This window comes from Heteronotia binoei, chromosome 2 (assembly GCF_032191835.1).
Source record: "Heteronotia binoei isolate CCM8104 ecotype False Entrance Well chromosome 2, APGP_CSIRO_Hbin_v1, whole genome shotgun sequence".
NCBI classification, from domain to species: domain Eukaryota; kingdom Metazoa; phylum Chordata; class Lepidosauria; order Squamata; family Gekkonidae; genus Heteronotia; species Heteronotia binoei.
In genome coordinates, this window is record NC_083224.1 from 99377426 (window position 1) to 99393765 (window position 16340).

Genomic DNA, 16340 nt, shown 5'->3' on the forward strand with positions numbered 1-16340 from the left:
ACAATTTGATCCATGTTTTTCAACTCTATACTGGACCCACTTCAACAAACAAGATATAGGACAGGATGATGTTTTTGTGGCTTTAATATGTTGTGTACTAGTCCAAACATGGTGATGCTGTATTGAATATTCACACTGTATAATATTAATTCTAAGTAGACTTTCCCAATAATTCATCTAGGCAGGAGGCTGCTGATTGTTCCACGGTAAGAGCAAACAGTGGTGATGCTAGGGTTGCCAATTCTGAATTGGGAAATTCCTGGAGATTTGGGGGTGGAGCTTCAATGCAAGGTTTGGTAAGAGAAGGGATCTCAAAAGGGCATAATGCCACAGAGACTAGCCTCCAAAGCAGCCATATTCTTCAGGAAAAATAATCTATGTAGTCTGGAAATCAGCTGTAATTCTGGGAGCTTTCCGGGCCCAACCTGGATTTTGGCAGCTCTGGGTGGTGTCCTGACTTCTTGGTGTCCTTTTGGATCTTAGCAATGTTGCAATTAGTTGCATGGGCCAACATGAATTGAGAAATGTGTAAAAACTAGTTGGAGATAGCTTGATCAGCAAACTGTGAGTTGAGAAAAATGCAATAGCAAGAATAAATTGCTGTATAATTTCATGCCCTTGTTAGGGAGTGGGAGGAAGTTTGAAGAACAGACCTTTTAAAAGTCTAGAGCAGTAGTTCCCCAACTGTGAGGCTGGGACATATTAGTACTACAACCAGAGGAGAGCCCTGGCCTAATGTGTCACAAGGGATACATCAAATAACTGGAGGTTCCAACAAGCCCAAAACCTCAATTCACAAAGGAGGTTGGTCTGCTGTATTTCCTTGCCTTTCACAGCTCTTGCCTGGCATCCTTTAAATAAGCCTCCACTGCAGGTAGGTAATTCACCTGCCTCTCTGCATCAGGATTATTGTCTCTAGACTCAAGCAGAATTACTTGTCTTCATTGGAATCTGATTTTTGTCTCACTTTTTGTGTCCCTAGCACTCCAGGCTTGGTGTTTTAAAAAAAGAAAGCATGATCTGTAAACCAAAGTATAAACACAACAGGTTGGTGGGCTCTTACATATTTTAAAATTAAACTTCCAGTTTAGTCTGAGAGCAGAAGGTATCAGAAGTGCAGGGCATGCTATTTTAGACTAAACAATTTTAAATAAACATTGCTATGGTACTTGATTGTCACAATTTCTCATGGCTTAGAATATGTGTAATTTAGTTTTATATAAATCGTGGTATCAATTAACTATGCTGGCCTGGATACTGGACTTTGTGTATGAGTGCAGGATAAGTGGGGGACAAGTTTCTTTTATTTCTGTAAATGATACCTGATATAATAACAGTGCCATCCTAAACAATCTACTAGGAATCCTACTCTGGTCTATTCAGTGGGCTTACTCCTGGTAGTAAATGCACCATTAAGCACTGGTGTTGGATGCAGAACTGCAGCAGTCAAGGCATGGACTTCCCCTAGGGTTGCCAATCCCCAGTTGGGGGCAGGGGATCCCCCGGTTTGGAGGCCCTCCCCTCACTTCAGGGTCGTCAGAAAGCGAGGGGAGGGGAGGGAAATGTCTGCTGGGAACTCTATTATTCCCTATGGAGATTTATTCCTATAGAAAATCATGGAGAATTGATCTGTGGGTATTTGGGGCTCTGGGGGCTGTTTTTTGGGGTAGAGGCACCAAATTTTCAGTATAGCATCTAGTGCCTCTCCCCAAAATACCCCCCCAAGTTTCAAAAGGATTGGACCAGGGGGTCCAATTCTATGAGCCCCAAAAGTAGGTGCCCCTATCCTTCATTATTTCCTATGGAAGGAAGGAATTGAAAAGGTGTGCTGTCCCTTTAAATGTGATGGCCAGAACTCCCTTTGGAGTTCAATTATGCTTGTCACAGCCTTGATATTGGCTCCACCCCCAATGTCTCCTGGCTCCACCCCCAAAGTCTCCTGGCTCCATCCCCAAAGTCCCCAGATATTTCTTGAATTGGACTTGGCAACCCTAACTTCCCCCCTTGTGAAGCTGTCTGGTTTCCTTAAGTGGCTCATGGGTTTCTTACAATATATTACCTGGCTGTAGGAGATGCACTCATGCTTACAATGGTTTTCTCCTTTTTCATCAATTTCCCAGCCTGTCAACCAGTTACCAACACAAGTGAAATCATTTTTACAAGCTTCAAACCTGCAAGGTAGAGATAAAATAGATATGATTACTTTACTTGATTACTTGCTGTATCTCTCTTGATTCAAACCGTTTTAATTATTTAGTATATTTATACCCACTTATCTCACTGAGACTCAAGGTGGATTACACAGTGTAAATCAATACAGATGATATGAGGAGACATCCAACAAGCACGGTATAAACTGATACAATAAAAACATAAAAGTATGCTAGTAGTACAAAGTGGCTTTCCTTTAGTTGCCTCAAAACATATTAGGCATATGGAGAATTTGAGGCATAGTGCACCCTTTCTCAAAAGTTTGCACTGTTACTCAGTAACAGAAATGAAATCAGTTCCTCTGACCTTATTTTCTATCAATTAATAATGCAGAATGTGTTTGCACAACCCAGACTTTGAAATATGAGTTCTTCTGGGTAAAGGATATATCTATAGCAAATTTTAATAGAATTAAGCATGTTGATACTGAGAATATAGCTTGTTAGTAAATAACATATGCATCTAAAAGAAAAATAAATAAATAAATTAGTCTTTGGCCTTGCTCTTATACCATGTATTTGTTGTTCCTAGGACAAAAATATGAAAGGAGACAGGCCCTTTTCTTATTTATGTGTTTCTTAGAAGCCAAGATTTATTGTACGATAGTCACATGCTAATTCCACAGTAGACATTAATCTTAAATCAGGCTTGCTGCATAGCTGTGTATTGTGGTTAGGTTGCAGCCTGGAGACTCACATTGCAACTTTAAAATTAACCAGGAGACAAAGCAGTTGCAGCCATGGCCTCTTAATTCTTGTTCTTTTTCTTTTCCCCTTCTCTGCCATTAACTACAGTCCTACTTACTATAGCCAGTTGAGGACAATGTTAGTCTTCCCAATCCCCAGGTCCCAGCGGGGGATCCTCTGGATTTTCAGGCTCCCCCCGCCCCCAGCCAGCAGGCTGATGGGGGAAGCCCTGCCCCCACAGTCACCATGTAGCTCTAGATCTTGGGCAGGTTTAGAAACCTGCAAACAGGTCCTTTCAAAATGTGTGTGTGTCTGTGTGCCTTTAAAGTTGAGCAGGAAGTACTTCATGGGAAGGGTCAGCAACACAGTTCCTCGGTTTGTTTTGCTTTCGTTTCAGAGCAACCAAGAGTGTGTGTGTTTGTGTGTGTGTGAGAGAGAGGGAGAGAGCAGTGTAGCCGTGTTCTTTTCAGATGTTGTTGTGGAGGAACCAGGCCCAGTAAGAGTGTGTGTGTGTGAGAGAGAGAGAGAGAGAGAGAGAGAGAGGGTTGCCAATCCCCAGGTTTGGAGCCCCCCCCCCCCCGCTTTAGGGACATCAGAAAGTGGTGGGAGAGGAGGGAAATGTCTACTGGGCAATTATTCCCTATGGAGAATGATTCCCATAGGGAATAATGAGGAATTGATCCGTGGGTATCGGGGGCTCTTTGGGGGCTGTTTTTTGAGACAGAGGCACCAACATTTCTGTAAAGCATCTAGTGACTCTCCCCAAGATACCCCCCAAGTTTCAAAACGATTGGACCAGGGGGTCCAATTCTATGAGCCCAAAAAGAAGATGCCCCTATCCTTCATTATTTCCTATGGAAGGAATGCATTTAAAAAGGTGTGCTGTCCCTTTAAATGTGTGGCCAGAACTCCCTTGGAGTTCAATTATCCTTGTCACACCCTTGCTCCTGGCTCCGCTCCCAATGTCTCCTGGCTCCACCCTCAAAGTCCCCACATATTTCTTGAATTGGACTTGGCAACCCTAACAATGATTGATAGAAGGCACAGGGAAGGAGTGGCCAAGAGAGGAACCACTACTGTTTCAGCTCTTACTTCACAGTAGTGGAAAAGTTGAACAAAGCAAGAGTCAATTTCACCTTTAAGACCAACCAATTTTTATTTGTTTTTTGTTTTTATTGGTTGGTCTTAAAGGTGCAATTGACTCCTGCTTTGTTCAACTGCTTCAGACCAACACAGCTGCCCACTTGGATCTATCTGTAGTGGAAAAGATCACTGGACTGTAGCCTAGCAATACTTCTGTGAATCATTAGAATAAAGTTGGCACCTTTCAGGCCAACAAAGTTTTATTCAAGAAAGTTCTGTAAGCCAAAATGCCCTCAAAATGAGGTTGGGGAATTGACAGGTGGGCACCTGGCTTGAAAAGGATCTTTTAATCTATGTATACAGGATACATGTCCAGAAATTATTGCTTAAAATTACCAAGGACACTAATTAAGTAAAAACAATTAAAATTTATTGTAGGAAAATATAGACACACATACAAGGTAATAAACTCATAAAACATACATACAGTCCTAAGAAAAATAGAGAGAGATTCAGAGACAACACAAGGATGGACAAACAGGGTGATAATTACCGATTGTAGTCTTCAAGGAAGGTTCCAATGGCGACGAACGAGGACTAGGGGGAGGGGACCCTTAACTGATCAAGAATCAGGGATATATCTAGACAGCGGAACTGGGGTACTGCTAGATGCACACCTGTGAGGAGCTGGGTCACAAGTTATAAGGACTACCTTGAGCCCTTAGGGGATGGGAGGTACAGGGGCGGATGACAGTGGTCAGCTGGTACATGACCTCAGAAAAAGGGGAGGCTCTGCAATAACCATAAGGGCTGGACTTATGCAGTAGCCAATAGCTAGTTAATTTGCGGTTCCTGATTGGATGCTCATAGCTAGCCAATGAGCAGACTTGGCCTTAGTTACCCAATTGGACTTCTAGGTAACAATGGGCCAAGGAAGAGGCTTCAGGATGACCATTAAGGGAAAGAATGGGAAAAATTGTTAAGGTGGGGGGTACTTAAGTCTATCAAACTTATCTAAAAAGGTGACAATAGATGGCTAAATTGCTACCTAGATAACACCCAGTCCATACAAAGAAACTTGGCTCTGGGTGAAGATGTTCTTCCTCCTCTTTGATCTTCTATTGGCATCAGTCTTTGTCTTGGGTTCCGTTGGACAAAGGCTTAGAAGGTCTGACAGGATCCATGCCTAAGATAAGCTTGATGGCTTTATGCATAAGTGACATCTGGTGAGTACGTGAGCCTCCCGCTTTGCTGTGATGGAGTCTGGCACTGCAGGAAGATAGCTGCTGGTGGTGTTAGCCTCCCAAGATGGATTCTATGGTTGAGGCTGGAAACCGCTTGCCTGGACAGTTCCTGGCAGCGCACCTTCTTCCACTTCCAAGGCCAAGATGGGGTTCGCACGGAGTGATTGGAAACCATCTGTTCTCCTGGTTAGCACTCCTCCAGAGACACGGAGTGCTGCTGCAACGTTGTGGCTGTTAGTACTCATAAGTCCCTTCCAGTTCTCCTGGCAGATGTGTGTGAGTTGAGTCTCCAGCCACCCTGGCAACCAAGCAAGTGACTACAATGTTCTGGAATTTTCCTCACAGTTCATCCCTTGAATAAATCTCTGATGATATTAAAAGTGCCACTGGACTCTAAATACTTTGTTGCTACAGACCAACATGGCTACCCACCTGGATCTACATGAATCATTGTTAAAGGTCATTCTGCTTTTCAAGGTCACATTCTCTGAATGCAAGTGGGCTTGATACAAATCTTATTCAGACTAATGTCCTTGCTCTTGCATTTGTTGAAGGAAGGTGGCAGTCTGTGTGTTCCTGATCCTTTTCTCAGGTGGAAGCAGGATCAGGGACAAGCTGCTCTATGCAACAGGTAATCATCTTCCATTTGCTGCTTATCATTTCCCTCAGGGCCTCTAAGGTCTGATTCAAACATGATGTTGATGTGAGATGCAGTTTGGCTGTGCAGCTATGCATGCTCACTTTATACACCACTGATCTCTGCAGATACTGTGCTGGCAATGCTAACTAGCACATGTAGGTACTTTGCACAGATTGCAGTGCAGCTTAAATGCTGCGCCTGCACTGTCATAGAGTTAATTCTTTTACTCCTTGTATAAATCAGGCCCAAGTATCAAAGGCTTCCATTCTCAAAAGAATATGATTCCCAACATGGCTATTTGTCTGACTATAACTTTCATAAGTGATGGTTAGATTCCACAAGAACATCTTTCATTCTTGTGTGGGAGGGAGACATGTTGCAGGTGCAACTCCTCTGGCCATGCAAATGACATTTACAGTTGCACCTGGTGAAATTCTCTGTTCTGTTGAACTATTTAAAAACATGGGGATCCTGTTATCTGTTTAATCTGGCTGGTCTTCTTTGCAGTGGTTGCTGAACCAATGGTAACATGTCCACTTATGTAGTCAATTACAATGTCCCTTAATTTTTAAAAAGATGCTTGAGATAATTGAACTTCAAGGCATTCCAAGAGATTGAAGAACAGGATATCTGGAGAATAACTGTATGGTGTTTTAAACCGGTGAAACAGAGTGTGGGGGAGAATGCCTTTCCCTCAAATCCAATTTTTTAGTTCACCCAAAATCTGTTTTCATTTAAAATTACTCTTGATGTGAGTAGTGAGAATTATTAAATGTGCCAAGTCCACAATTTCCACTGTAACCATCCAAGAACTCTTTGGCAGGTTAGATGGAAAGAGAAGCTGCCCCAAGGGTTCTCCATCTGCTGACAGCTGAGTTCTGGAAGCAGGCAATTCTGACCCAAAGAGAGAGAGGAAAACTTGGCACAGTGCCTTATTTTTTTAAAACAAAGTCTCCGCTCTCACAGAATCTTGTGGAAATTGCCTGTTAAAACATGCAGGAGATTTTGAAAAATGAGCAGCACCAGGGAGTAGATAGTGTATCTGGTAGCAGTGTACTTGTAAAATATATATATATATATATATATATATATATATATATATATATATATATATATATATATATATATATATATATATATATATATATATATATATATATATATATATATATATATATATAAATATATATATATATATATATATATATATATATATATATATATATATATAAAACAAAGAATGGTGCAAATTTTACTTGGGATGTGGAACAAGTGTAAACATTATATTTTGTTCCCTTTTCAGGACTAATAATGAAAACAGTCTAAGCATAGTAGGGGTAAGTGACTGGGGGCCCCAAGGCAAAACTGGGACCTAGGTTCTCTACCTTCACATTGCCAGTAGTATAGCTGACCTTTCATTTTTTTTCTTGGCTCCTTGTCCCACTAGTGTTTGAGGAAGCTTACACAAATACTACTAAAATGTTTCAAATAAACTGATTAAAATGTCTGAAAAAAAATTAAATGTGGTGACTGCTGCCTCTTCTCCGCTCGCCATGGCTGCTCCTCCGAGATGGGCTCAGGCTGAGCCCATCTCGGAGGAGCAGCCACGGCGAGCGGAGAAGAGGCCGCAGCAGCGCAGCGGCGTCGCCCGCTCCGAGACGGGGCGGCTCACCACGCTCCCCGGCGCCATTTCCCCCCTCCCCCCTAGCTCCACCCCAGTGTCTCCTGGCTCCATCCCCAAAGTCTCCTGGCTCCACCCCCAAAGTCCCCAGATATTTCTGGGGTTGGACTTGGCAACCCTAAAATAAATAAATGCAATGAGAGCAGGGAAGCAAGTCAGTTGTATTCCACCGATGTAAATCCTTCTGCCCTCAGTGAAAATGTTTGGTAGTATCTAAGTATTTGACAGGTTAAAATGGATAAAAGGAAGTACTTCTTCACCCAAAGGGTGATTAACATGTGGAATTCACTGCCACAGGAGGTGGTGGCGGCCACAAGCATAGCCACCTTCAAGAGGGTTTTAGATAAAAATATGGAGCAGAGGTCCATCAGTGGCTATTAGCCACAGTGTGTGACACTGTGCTAATAGCCACTGATGGACCTCTGCTCCATATTTTTATCTAAACCCCTCTTGAAGGTGGCTATGCTTGTGGCCGCCACCACCTCCTATGGCAGTGAATTCCACATGTTAATCACCCTTTGGGTGAAGAAGTACTTCCTTTTATCCTTTTGGGTGAAGTAGTACTTCCTTTTTTATATATATAAAAAGAAATTTTGCCACTGTGTGACACAGAGTGTTGGACTGGATGGGCCATTGGCCTGATCTAACATGGCTTCTCTTATGTTCTTAAGCTATTCTTGTGTCAATTTTTTTTGTCAAAAATTCAATGAACTTTTGTTAAAGCTGTTGCCATATTGTGAGAATAGTGTCAAAACAATTTCTTTCATTATACCAACTTCTGCTGAGCACAAGAAAGCAAAATTTCAAGTTAAACAGAACTCTTAATCAGACAGAATGTGCAAACTAAAATCCTGCAAACAGGTAATCCAACTAAAGTTGTTGCAATAAATGTATCACTTTATTTTATTCTCAGTACTGGGATGCTCATAATCTGAGATTTTTAAGGGAAAATTTCTTGACAATTTTACTACATAACCTTAAAATGTTAGCAATAACAGTATACATTCAAAGCAATTTGGTGGTGGCAGTTTCAAGGTACCTGTTGTAGTTCATTAGAGGACAAAATGTCACACATGAGAGTGAAGTTGCAAAATGAATCCCAGTTATGAGAGTGATGGTATAAAATAAATCTTATATATTTTATCACACCTAAACCAGTTTTCTTCCACTGCTAACAGTTTATATAACAGTTAAATAAGGCAATACAAGGGAAAATGTAACTGCAAATCAAAATTTACGGTACCTTTGAACATAAAAAACTTGGGAGACTCAGCACTTGTTGTATTAGTATAAACCATCATAGAACCTACCAGCCATCACAAAACTTTTGGCAGATGGGAACGAATTCAAGAGCAGCTGAGTAGTTGTGATTTTCCCAGTGAGCAGCAAGTGGTGAACACCTGTAAAAGCACTCCATCTTCTTCATGTAACTCTCGCAGCTGTTATGGTGTGAGAAACAGTACTTGTTTTTAATATAATAACAATCACATAACTGTACGTAGCTGTCTCAATGCAGCAATCAGCCTGCATTTTTCAAATCATTTTCTTGTTAGGATGCAGCACAATAGATTAGGCTCTTCAGTCAAAATTTAGGGACCTGCTGCTTAGCCTCTTGCACTGGCAGCCTCTCGCATGCTTATGGTCTTTGGTATACAGGGCAGCAGTGTGCCAGTGCCATGTTCTAATATTTTTATTGCCTCCATTTTAAATAGCCAATTACTCTGTGACCCAATTTTTTACAATATGAAACACATACTTTTCACAGGAATCTTCCTTGTTCTATTTCTGCTTAAATTCTGCATTGTGACTTTTAATTATTAGGTATTCAGATTGTTAAGTACATTTAACAATAATTCTCTGTGAGTAATTGGCCTGCTATAGCACACTAAATAATGCACTTTCAATTCATTTTCAATGCACTTTCCAACTTGATCTTACTGGCAGTTTCCAGTTGGAAAGTGCATTGAAAGTGAATTGAAAGTAATTGAAAGTGCATTATTTAGTGTGTGTGATCGAAGCCTTTGTCATTTTTTTCAGTGCATATCCAGGAATGAGAGCAAAGAAGAAGAAGAAGATATTGGATTTATATCCTGCCCTCCACTCCGAAGAGGCTCAGAGCGGCTCACAATCTCCTTTACCTTCCTCCCCCACAACAGTCACCCTGTGAGGTGGGTGGGGCTGGAGAGGGCTCTCACAGCAGCTGCCCTTTCAAGGACAACCTCTGCCAGAGCTATGGCTGACCCAAGGCCATTCCAGCAGGTGCAAGTGGAGGAGTGGGGAATCAAACCCGGTTCTCCCAGATAAGAGTCCGCACACTTAACCACTACACCAAACCGGCTCTCCAAACACATTTCTTAAAAGAAAAGTTATTTTTGGCAATACTACAATTTTTATACTGCTTTTACTTCTAAAGGTAATGGTAGTCCCCTGTGCAAACACCAGTCATTTTCGACTCTGGGGTGATGTTGCTTTCACAACGTTTTCACAACAGACCTTTTATGGGGTGGTTTGTCATTGCCTTCCCCAGTCATCTACACTTTCCCCCCAGCAAGCTGGGTACTCATTTTACCGACCTCGGAAGGATGGAAGGCTGAGTCAACCTGGAGCCGGCTACCTGAACCAGCTTTCTCTAGGATCGATAGCTGGGATTTGATAGCTAAAGGGTTTAAGTTAAGCCTTACCTAATCTGTCCTACTTGTGGCTATGTACACATCTAAATAACTCATGGACTTATCTTCATATGCTTTAAAAAGCAACCTTGCGCTATACTAGCTTAGTCTATATTATGTTGGGGGAGCTGGTATGTTAAGTCAGATCCCTTGCTAAAGTTAGCAGTAGAACAAAGTAGGAGTCCAGTATCACCTTTAAGACCAACAAAGTTTTATTCAGAACATCTGCCCACCTGGATCCAAAGTTAGCAGAGTGCACTAGGTTCAGAACACAGCAGAGCTCCTTTGAATAGCATATGCTTGTAAGACTACAAAGTTACACAAAGCAACATTGGTTTAAAAGCAAATTATTTAAGAAATACATATTTGATAGTTCAGTGTAGAGAAAGGGACAGATTCTGTTCTATCTAGCTAGTGACGGATGCAGATGTAGAGAGGCACTCTGCATCCATGGTGCAAAAATGGAGAAATGTGGCCTGAAGCTTTGTGTGCATGGAGGAAGGGAAGGAAGGAGACCAGAGGAAGATGTTTTCCCTAAGAATAGCAGTCTGCACATCAAAGGGTTCAGTTACAGAAGAGTAAACAGGAAAATGCCTGATGTCTGCTTATCGGTCTGCAGCTCTGGTCACTTGCTTCTTGGAGGCTGAGGCACAGGGACATCGTATCTGGCCCTTCCAATATATTACAGAGTAGAATCATAGTTAAACCCCACCAAACTGTTATTTTTGTTAATACTATCTGCTAACACATTGCAAGATGGTTGAAAATCTACTATTTCCATACAGTTTACATATAAGAAGTTGGTAGCTGTAAGAGGCAGGGAGCCATTGCAAGCATCCCTTTTGCTCCCTCCTGGATGCAAGTGGGAAAGGGTGAAAAGGAGGCTTCTAATGGCTGCCTACCTTCCTGTAATTTTTCTGTCTCCCTGTCTTCCTTCCATTTGATTCAACAACCAAAGACTGATTATTGGGAAATAGCAATAGTTGACATTTCGGAAGTAATCTCACTCGGGGATGTAACCGAACTGGAAACTTTCTACCCTCATGGCAGAGAGAGTGCCAGATAATGAGAAGCCCCCAAAAACCCAATTGGTGAGGATCAAGGACCCGACACCGCCCAAATACAACCTCCTTGGCACGTATTCGACGCATGGTGAGCAGCAGGGTGAGGGTCTCCGCTGCACATACAGCAACTCTTTATAACCCCAAAAGTTTGGGATCCCAGAAGGTCTACCAGCCTAATGGATGAAGCACTGGCTTGGAGAGAGGCAATCCTGGCACTACCTTCCATGCACACACGGATGGGAGACGACAGTGACCAGGGCACCTAGGAGGCAAGTGGCGGGAATGGTTGGGAAGAGCGAGAGGAATGATGCCCTGACCCAGGCTCAGACGAGGAGGAGGAAGAACAAACTCTTGACCCCCGGGACTTTCTCCACACAATGAGATTAGAAATGGCCAAGGGCTTAAGAGAAGAAATGTGAGCCAATAATGCATTCATGGCCCAAGAAGTGAGAAAGCAACTGGATCGGGCACTGCAACTGCCAGCGCCCAGAGAGGGGCAACCACCACAATCCCCCCTCTACAGCAACAGTTACCGTGGCAACCTCGGCAGTACCGTGCTACTGTCGCCGCCGCGAGACTATGGGCAAGGTCGGGAACTGGATGCTACCTTGGACGGGGATCCTGAAGAGGTGGAGTATTTTTCAATACAAGCCAATAGCTTTATGTTCTGCTGGGGGCACACTTTCCTCGATGAATTTAGCAGAGTGGATTACTTAGGATCGAAGTTAAAGGGGGAAGCCAAGAAGTGGTATGTGAGCCTATACAAAACCCGGAGCCTCAAACTAGACACCGTGGCAGTGTTTTTACGTGCCCTACTAACTCTGTATGAGGATCCATTACAAGAAACTAGAGCCTTAACCACCCCTCAGAGACATGCAACAAGGATCGAAAGCAGTGAGAATGCAGTTGAATTCCAGGCCAATGCGGCCAAAGAATGAGGGTGGAACAAACAGATGAAGATCCAACAGTTCCAGAGACCCCTGAACGCGAGCGTTCTGGATCGAGCCCTACAACAGGCTCGTCCCACTACGCTGGTAGGATGGGTGCCACTAGCCGGTGAGGTGGAGACTAACATGAAGGGAGTGGCTCTCCAGTGTCAACAGTAGCAAGGGGATAAGGTGGGACGTAAGTCTCGGCCGGGGCAAAGCCAGATGGGCGGAAAGCCAACCAAGCCGGGGGGACCGCCAAACCGACTACCCCTCGATGTTGCTTTTGGTGCAGCAACCCCAACCACATGGCGGCCAACTGTCTGGAGTGGCCTCGAGGCCCCCCCTCACCACAAAGACCAGCGCACCCAAGGTGGAAAAGGCGGAGGGAGAAGCGAAGGAATCAGCGAAGGACAGTGCAGCGTCGGCAGCTCCCTGGGAAGAGGAGATTATCGTGATAGACAAGTTGGGTGAGGACGCCTGGGAAGACGAACCGGCGGGAAACGAGAGCGACCTGCACTGAGAGGTGCCGAGCAGCAGGTCATGGAACTAACGGCGCCACTGAAGGTGAGAATTACTGGTACTTTGTTTTTCATCCCACTGACCTTACTGAACCCCAATCTAAAGTGAGTCATACATGCCCGAGCCCTACTAGATTCCAGGTGCACCAGAGACATAATCACACCTAAACTAGTAGAAGCTCTTGGACTCCCTATAGGTCCACTACTGCACCCCATACAATTTGAGCAGATGGATGGGACTGTAATGAGAGGGGAGCCATGTACAGAGCTGACCCAAGGGGTGCCAAAGGGAATAGAAGACCTCTGGGATACAGAGATTTTTGTGGTGGCCCTGTCTTCTTCATTTGACATTGTCTTGGGAGTGGGATGGTTGGCCAAACATGAACCCAATATCAAATGGGGAGATCAAATTCTAGACTTTAGAGATGGTAGGTGCAAGCCCCACCACTGGAACGTGGAGTGGGGACTGGAAACGCCACCCTTAAATGAAAAGCTATGCCTCACCATAGAAGAGGTGAAGTCAATTCCCCATGAATATAGAGACTTAAAACAAGTGTTCAGTGAAGAGGAAGCTAACAAACTCCCCACCACCACCACCGAGATACTGACTGTGCAATAGAACTGATTCCGGAGCAGAGCCTTCCATGGGCTAAACTATACTCCATGGGGTGGGCAGAAAAAGCTGAATTGCGCAGGTTCCTATACAAGAACTTAAAGCGGGGATTCATAAGACTGGCTATGGCCCCCCATGCCGCCCCCGTACTTTTTAGATAGAAGAAAGACGGGGGGGCTCAGACTTTGTACAGATTTTAGGGGAATCAATGCCATTTCAACCTCAAATGTGTACCCCATTCCCTTAATAAAGGATCTATTGAGCACGATGTCGAAGGGAAAGATTTCCACCAAACTGGATCTGAGAGATGCTTATTTCCGGGTGCGCATAAAGGAGGGGGATGAATGGAAATGGCTTTTAACATGCCAATGGGACAATTCGAATACTTAGTCATGCCAGCAGGGCTACAGGGGGCCCTAGGAGTTTTCATGAACTTTATCAACTAAGTGTTACGAAAGTACTTGTACCGAGGGGTAGTGGTGTACCTGGATGATATAATTATTTATTCAAATGACCTCTCCTCCCACGTGAAGTTAGTGAGGGAAGTGTTAATGACCCTCTACGAAAATCAATTGTATGAGAAATTATCCAAGTGTGAGTTCCACCAAACAGAATTGGACTACCTAGGTTACCAAGTATCTGTGAGGGGCTTGGCAATGGACCCCGCAAAGATACAAGCCGTTCTAGACTGGGAACCCCTGAGGACATGTAGACAACTCCAATCATACATTGGGTTCGCAAATTTTTATCATAATTTTATACAGGGGTTTGCCCACACTATGCTCCCTCTAACAGACCTTCTCAAGATGAATGGGAAAGGTCCCGAGGCCAAGCAGCCAGGAGCCAAGTTAAATTGGACAACCAACTGTCAAAACGCATTCAGCAAACTAAAGAGATTGTTTACTAGCGAATCCATATTAATTCACCCCAATGAATTGAAACCCTTTGTGGTTCAATGTGATGCCAGCAACATCGCTGTGGGGGCAATTCTTATGCAACCAGATAAGGGGGGAGCCCTAAAACCATGCACCTATATCTCGAAGAAATATATGCACCTATATCTCGAAGAGCAGAGGAATTGGTTGGTGTGCAACAAAGAGGCATTTGCAGTAACTTTTGCCCTAAAGACTTGGAGGTCTTGGTTGGAAAAGGCGAGGGTCCCCTTCGAAATATGGACCAATCACAAGAACCTAGAAGCCCTCACTGGGTGTAGGAAACTGACCAAGAAACAGATTCGGTGGGCGGGATTCTTTGCCAAATTCGATTTTAAGTTAAAGCACATCCCGGGATCTAAGAATTTTCTGGTTGATGCACTGTCTCGACTCCCTCAGCACAATAGTCAAAAAGAGGACGTGATCAATTCACTCATCCCCCCCCATGTCAACTGGGGGGGCAGTAACCACACGCTCACAAGCTAAACAAGAAAAATTAGAGGAAAAATGGGGGGGGGGAGAGATAGGTTGATTTCTGAGGTGAAAAGAAAGGAGATGCCATACCCAAGGGGGTAAATAAAGGTGAAGGGGGCTTCTGGTACAAAGACAGTAAACTTTATGTGCCGGAGAGCCTCCGAAAAGAAGTGCTCCAATTTTGTCATGACAGCAAACTATCGGGGCACTTTGGTTATGTTAAAACCTTGCATTTAGTAAATAGGCAATTCTGGTGGCCATTTATGAAAAAGTACATTTCTAACTATGTTGCCTCGTGCCCAATATGCCTAATGGCTAAAAGAAGAGGAGGGAAACCCCCAGAGTTGTTACAGCCTTTGAAAACAGCAACCAGGCTGTGGGCAGTAGTCTCATTGGATTTTATTGTCAAGCTTCCCTCTTCGCAAGGAAAGACCATAATTCTTGTAGTAGTGGAAACATTCTCTAAGCAAGCCCACTTCATTCGTTGCTTGCAAATACCCACGGCTAAAAAACTGGCTCAGTTGTTCTTTCAACATGAGGTGAAACTACACTCATTCCCAGATAAGTTAATTAGTGACAGAGGCGTACATTTCATTGCCAACTTCTGGCGGGAGTTTTGCAAATTGATTGGAATTGAGCAGGGGCTAAGTTTTGCATATCACCCCCAGACTGATGGACAGACGGAAAGAGTAAACACCCTATTGGAGCAGTATTTGAGGTGTTTTGTAAACTATCAACAGTCAAATTGGGTAGACTTACTTCCATTTGCCGAGTATGAATACAATAATAGCATACATAGCTCCACCAAATCATCCCCCTTCTTGGTAGTGAATGGGTACGAAGGAAAACCTTTCCCGCAGCTTCCAGGGGGAGTGGTGCCAGAAGTACCCTCAACTTTTGAACAATGGTGGGGAAAGCTGGGAAAGGCTTGGACTAATATCCAGGAAAATTTGGAATTAGCCAAAGAGACTTACAAAAAACATTAGGATAAGCATCATTCACCCACTTGGGATTTTAAGGTGGGAGATACAGCGTTCCTGTCTACCAAGAACTTGCCTCTACCGCAACCTTCTAAAAAACTGGCATACAAGTTCTTGGGACCATTTCATATTAAATGTGTAATCAATAAAGTGACTGTAGAACTCGAATTACCTAAACTGTTTAGTAAGATACATCCCATCTTTCATCGCAGTTTACTTCGGAGGGATCCTGGAACCATGTCTTGGCACCCCCGACCCCAAGCTCCAGAGCCTATTCTGGTGGGGGATCAGAATCATCATGAAGTAAAAGAGATTTTAGATGCTAAGCTGAAGTGGGGTATATTGTATTTTCTGATTAGATGGAAACATTTTTCTGTAGCCCACGACGAATGGGTAATTAGCTCAAATGTAAGAGTGCCAGAGCTGATTAAACAATTTTATGTTAAACATCATACAAAACCCCGGAGGAGGGTTTGGGGGGGCAGTATGTCAAGCATGCATATTTTTGTAACATAATGGTTCCCTCGACAAGGAACAGGTCACCCATCGTTTGCTGCTCCCCCTTCCTTTACAACCTTTGGGCAAGTAATAAATCCATCTGGCCCAAGGATGTTTA

General features: G+C 43.5%; 2 protein-coding genes across 2 annotated transcripts in view; both read right to left on the bottom strand.

Annotated features, from left to right (window-relative positions):
* RPS8 (ribosomal protein S8) overlaps window positions 1–16340 on the bottom strand; it is a 169245-nt gene that overhangs the window by 134404 nt on the left and 18501 nt on the right. The window lies entirely within an intron of this gene.
* Window positions 1–16340, bottom strand: part of LOC132567624 (riboflavin-binding protein-like) — a 31340-nt gene that overhangs the window by 3852 nt on the left and 11148 nt on the right. The window contains exons 4-5 of the mRNA XM_060233306.1: window positions 8856–8984; window positions 2060–2171 (exon numbers count right to left, since the gene is read on the bottom strand). Coding sequence (XP_060089289.1) covers window positions 2060–2171; window positions 8856–8984 — 241 coding nt within the window. The remainder of the gene's footprint in view (window positions 1–2059; window positions 2172–8855; window positions 8985–16340) is intronic.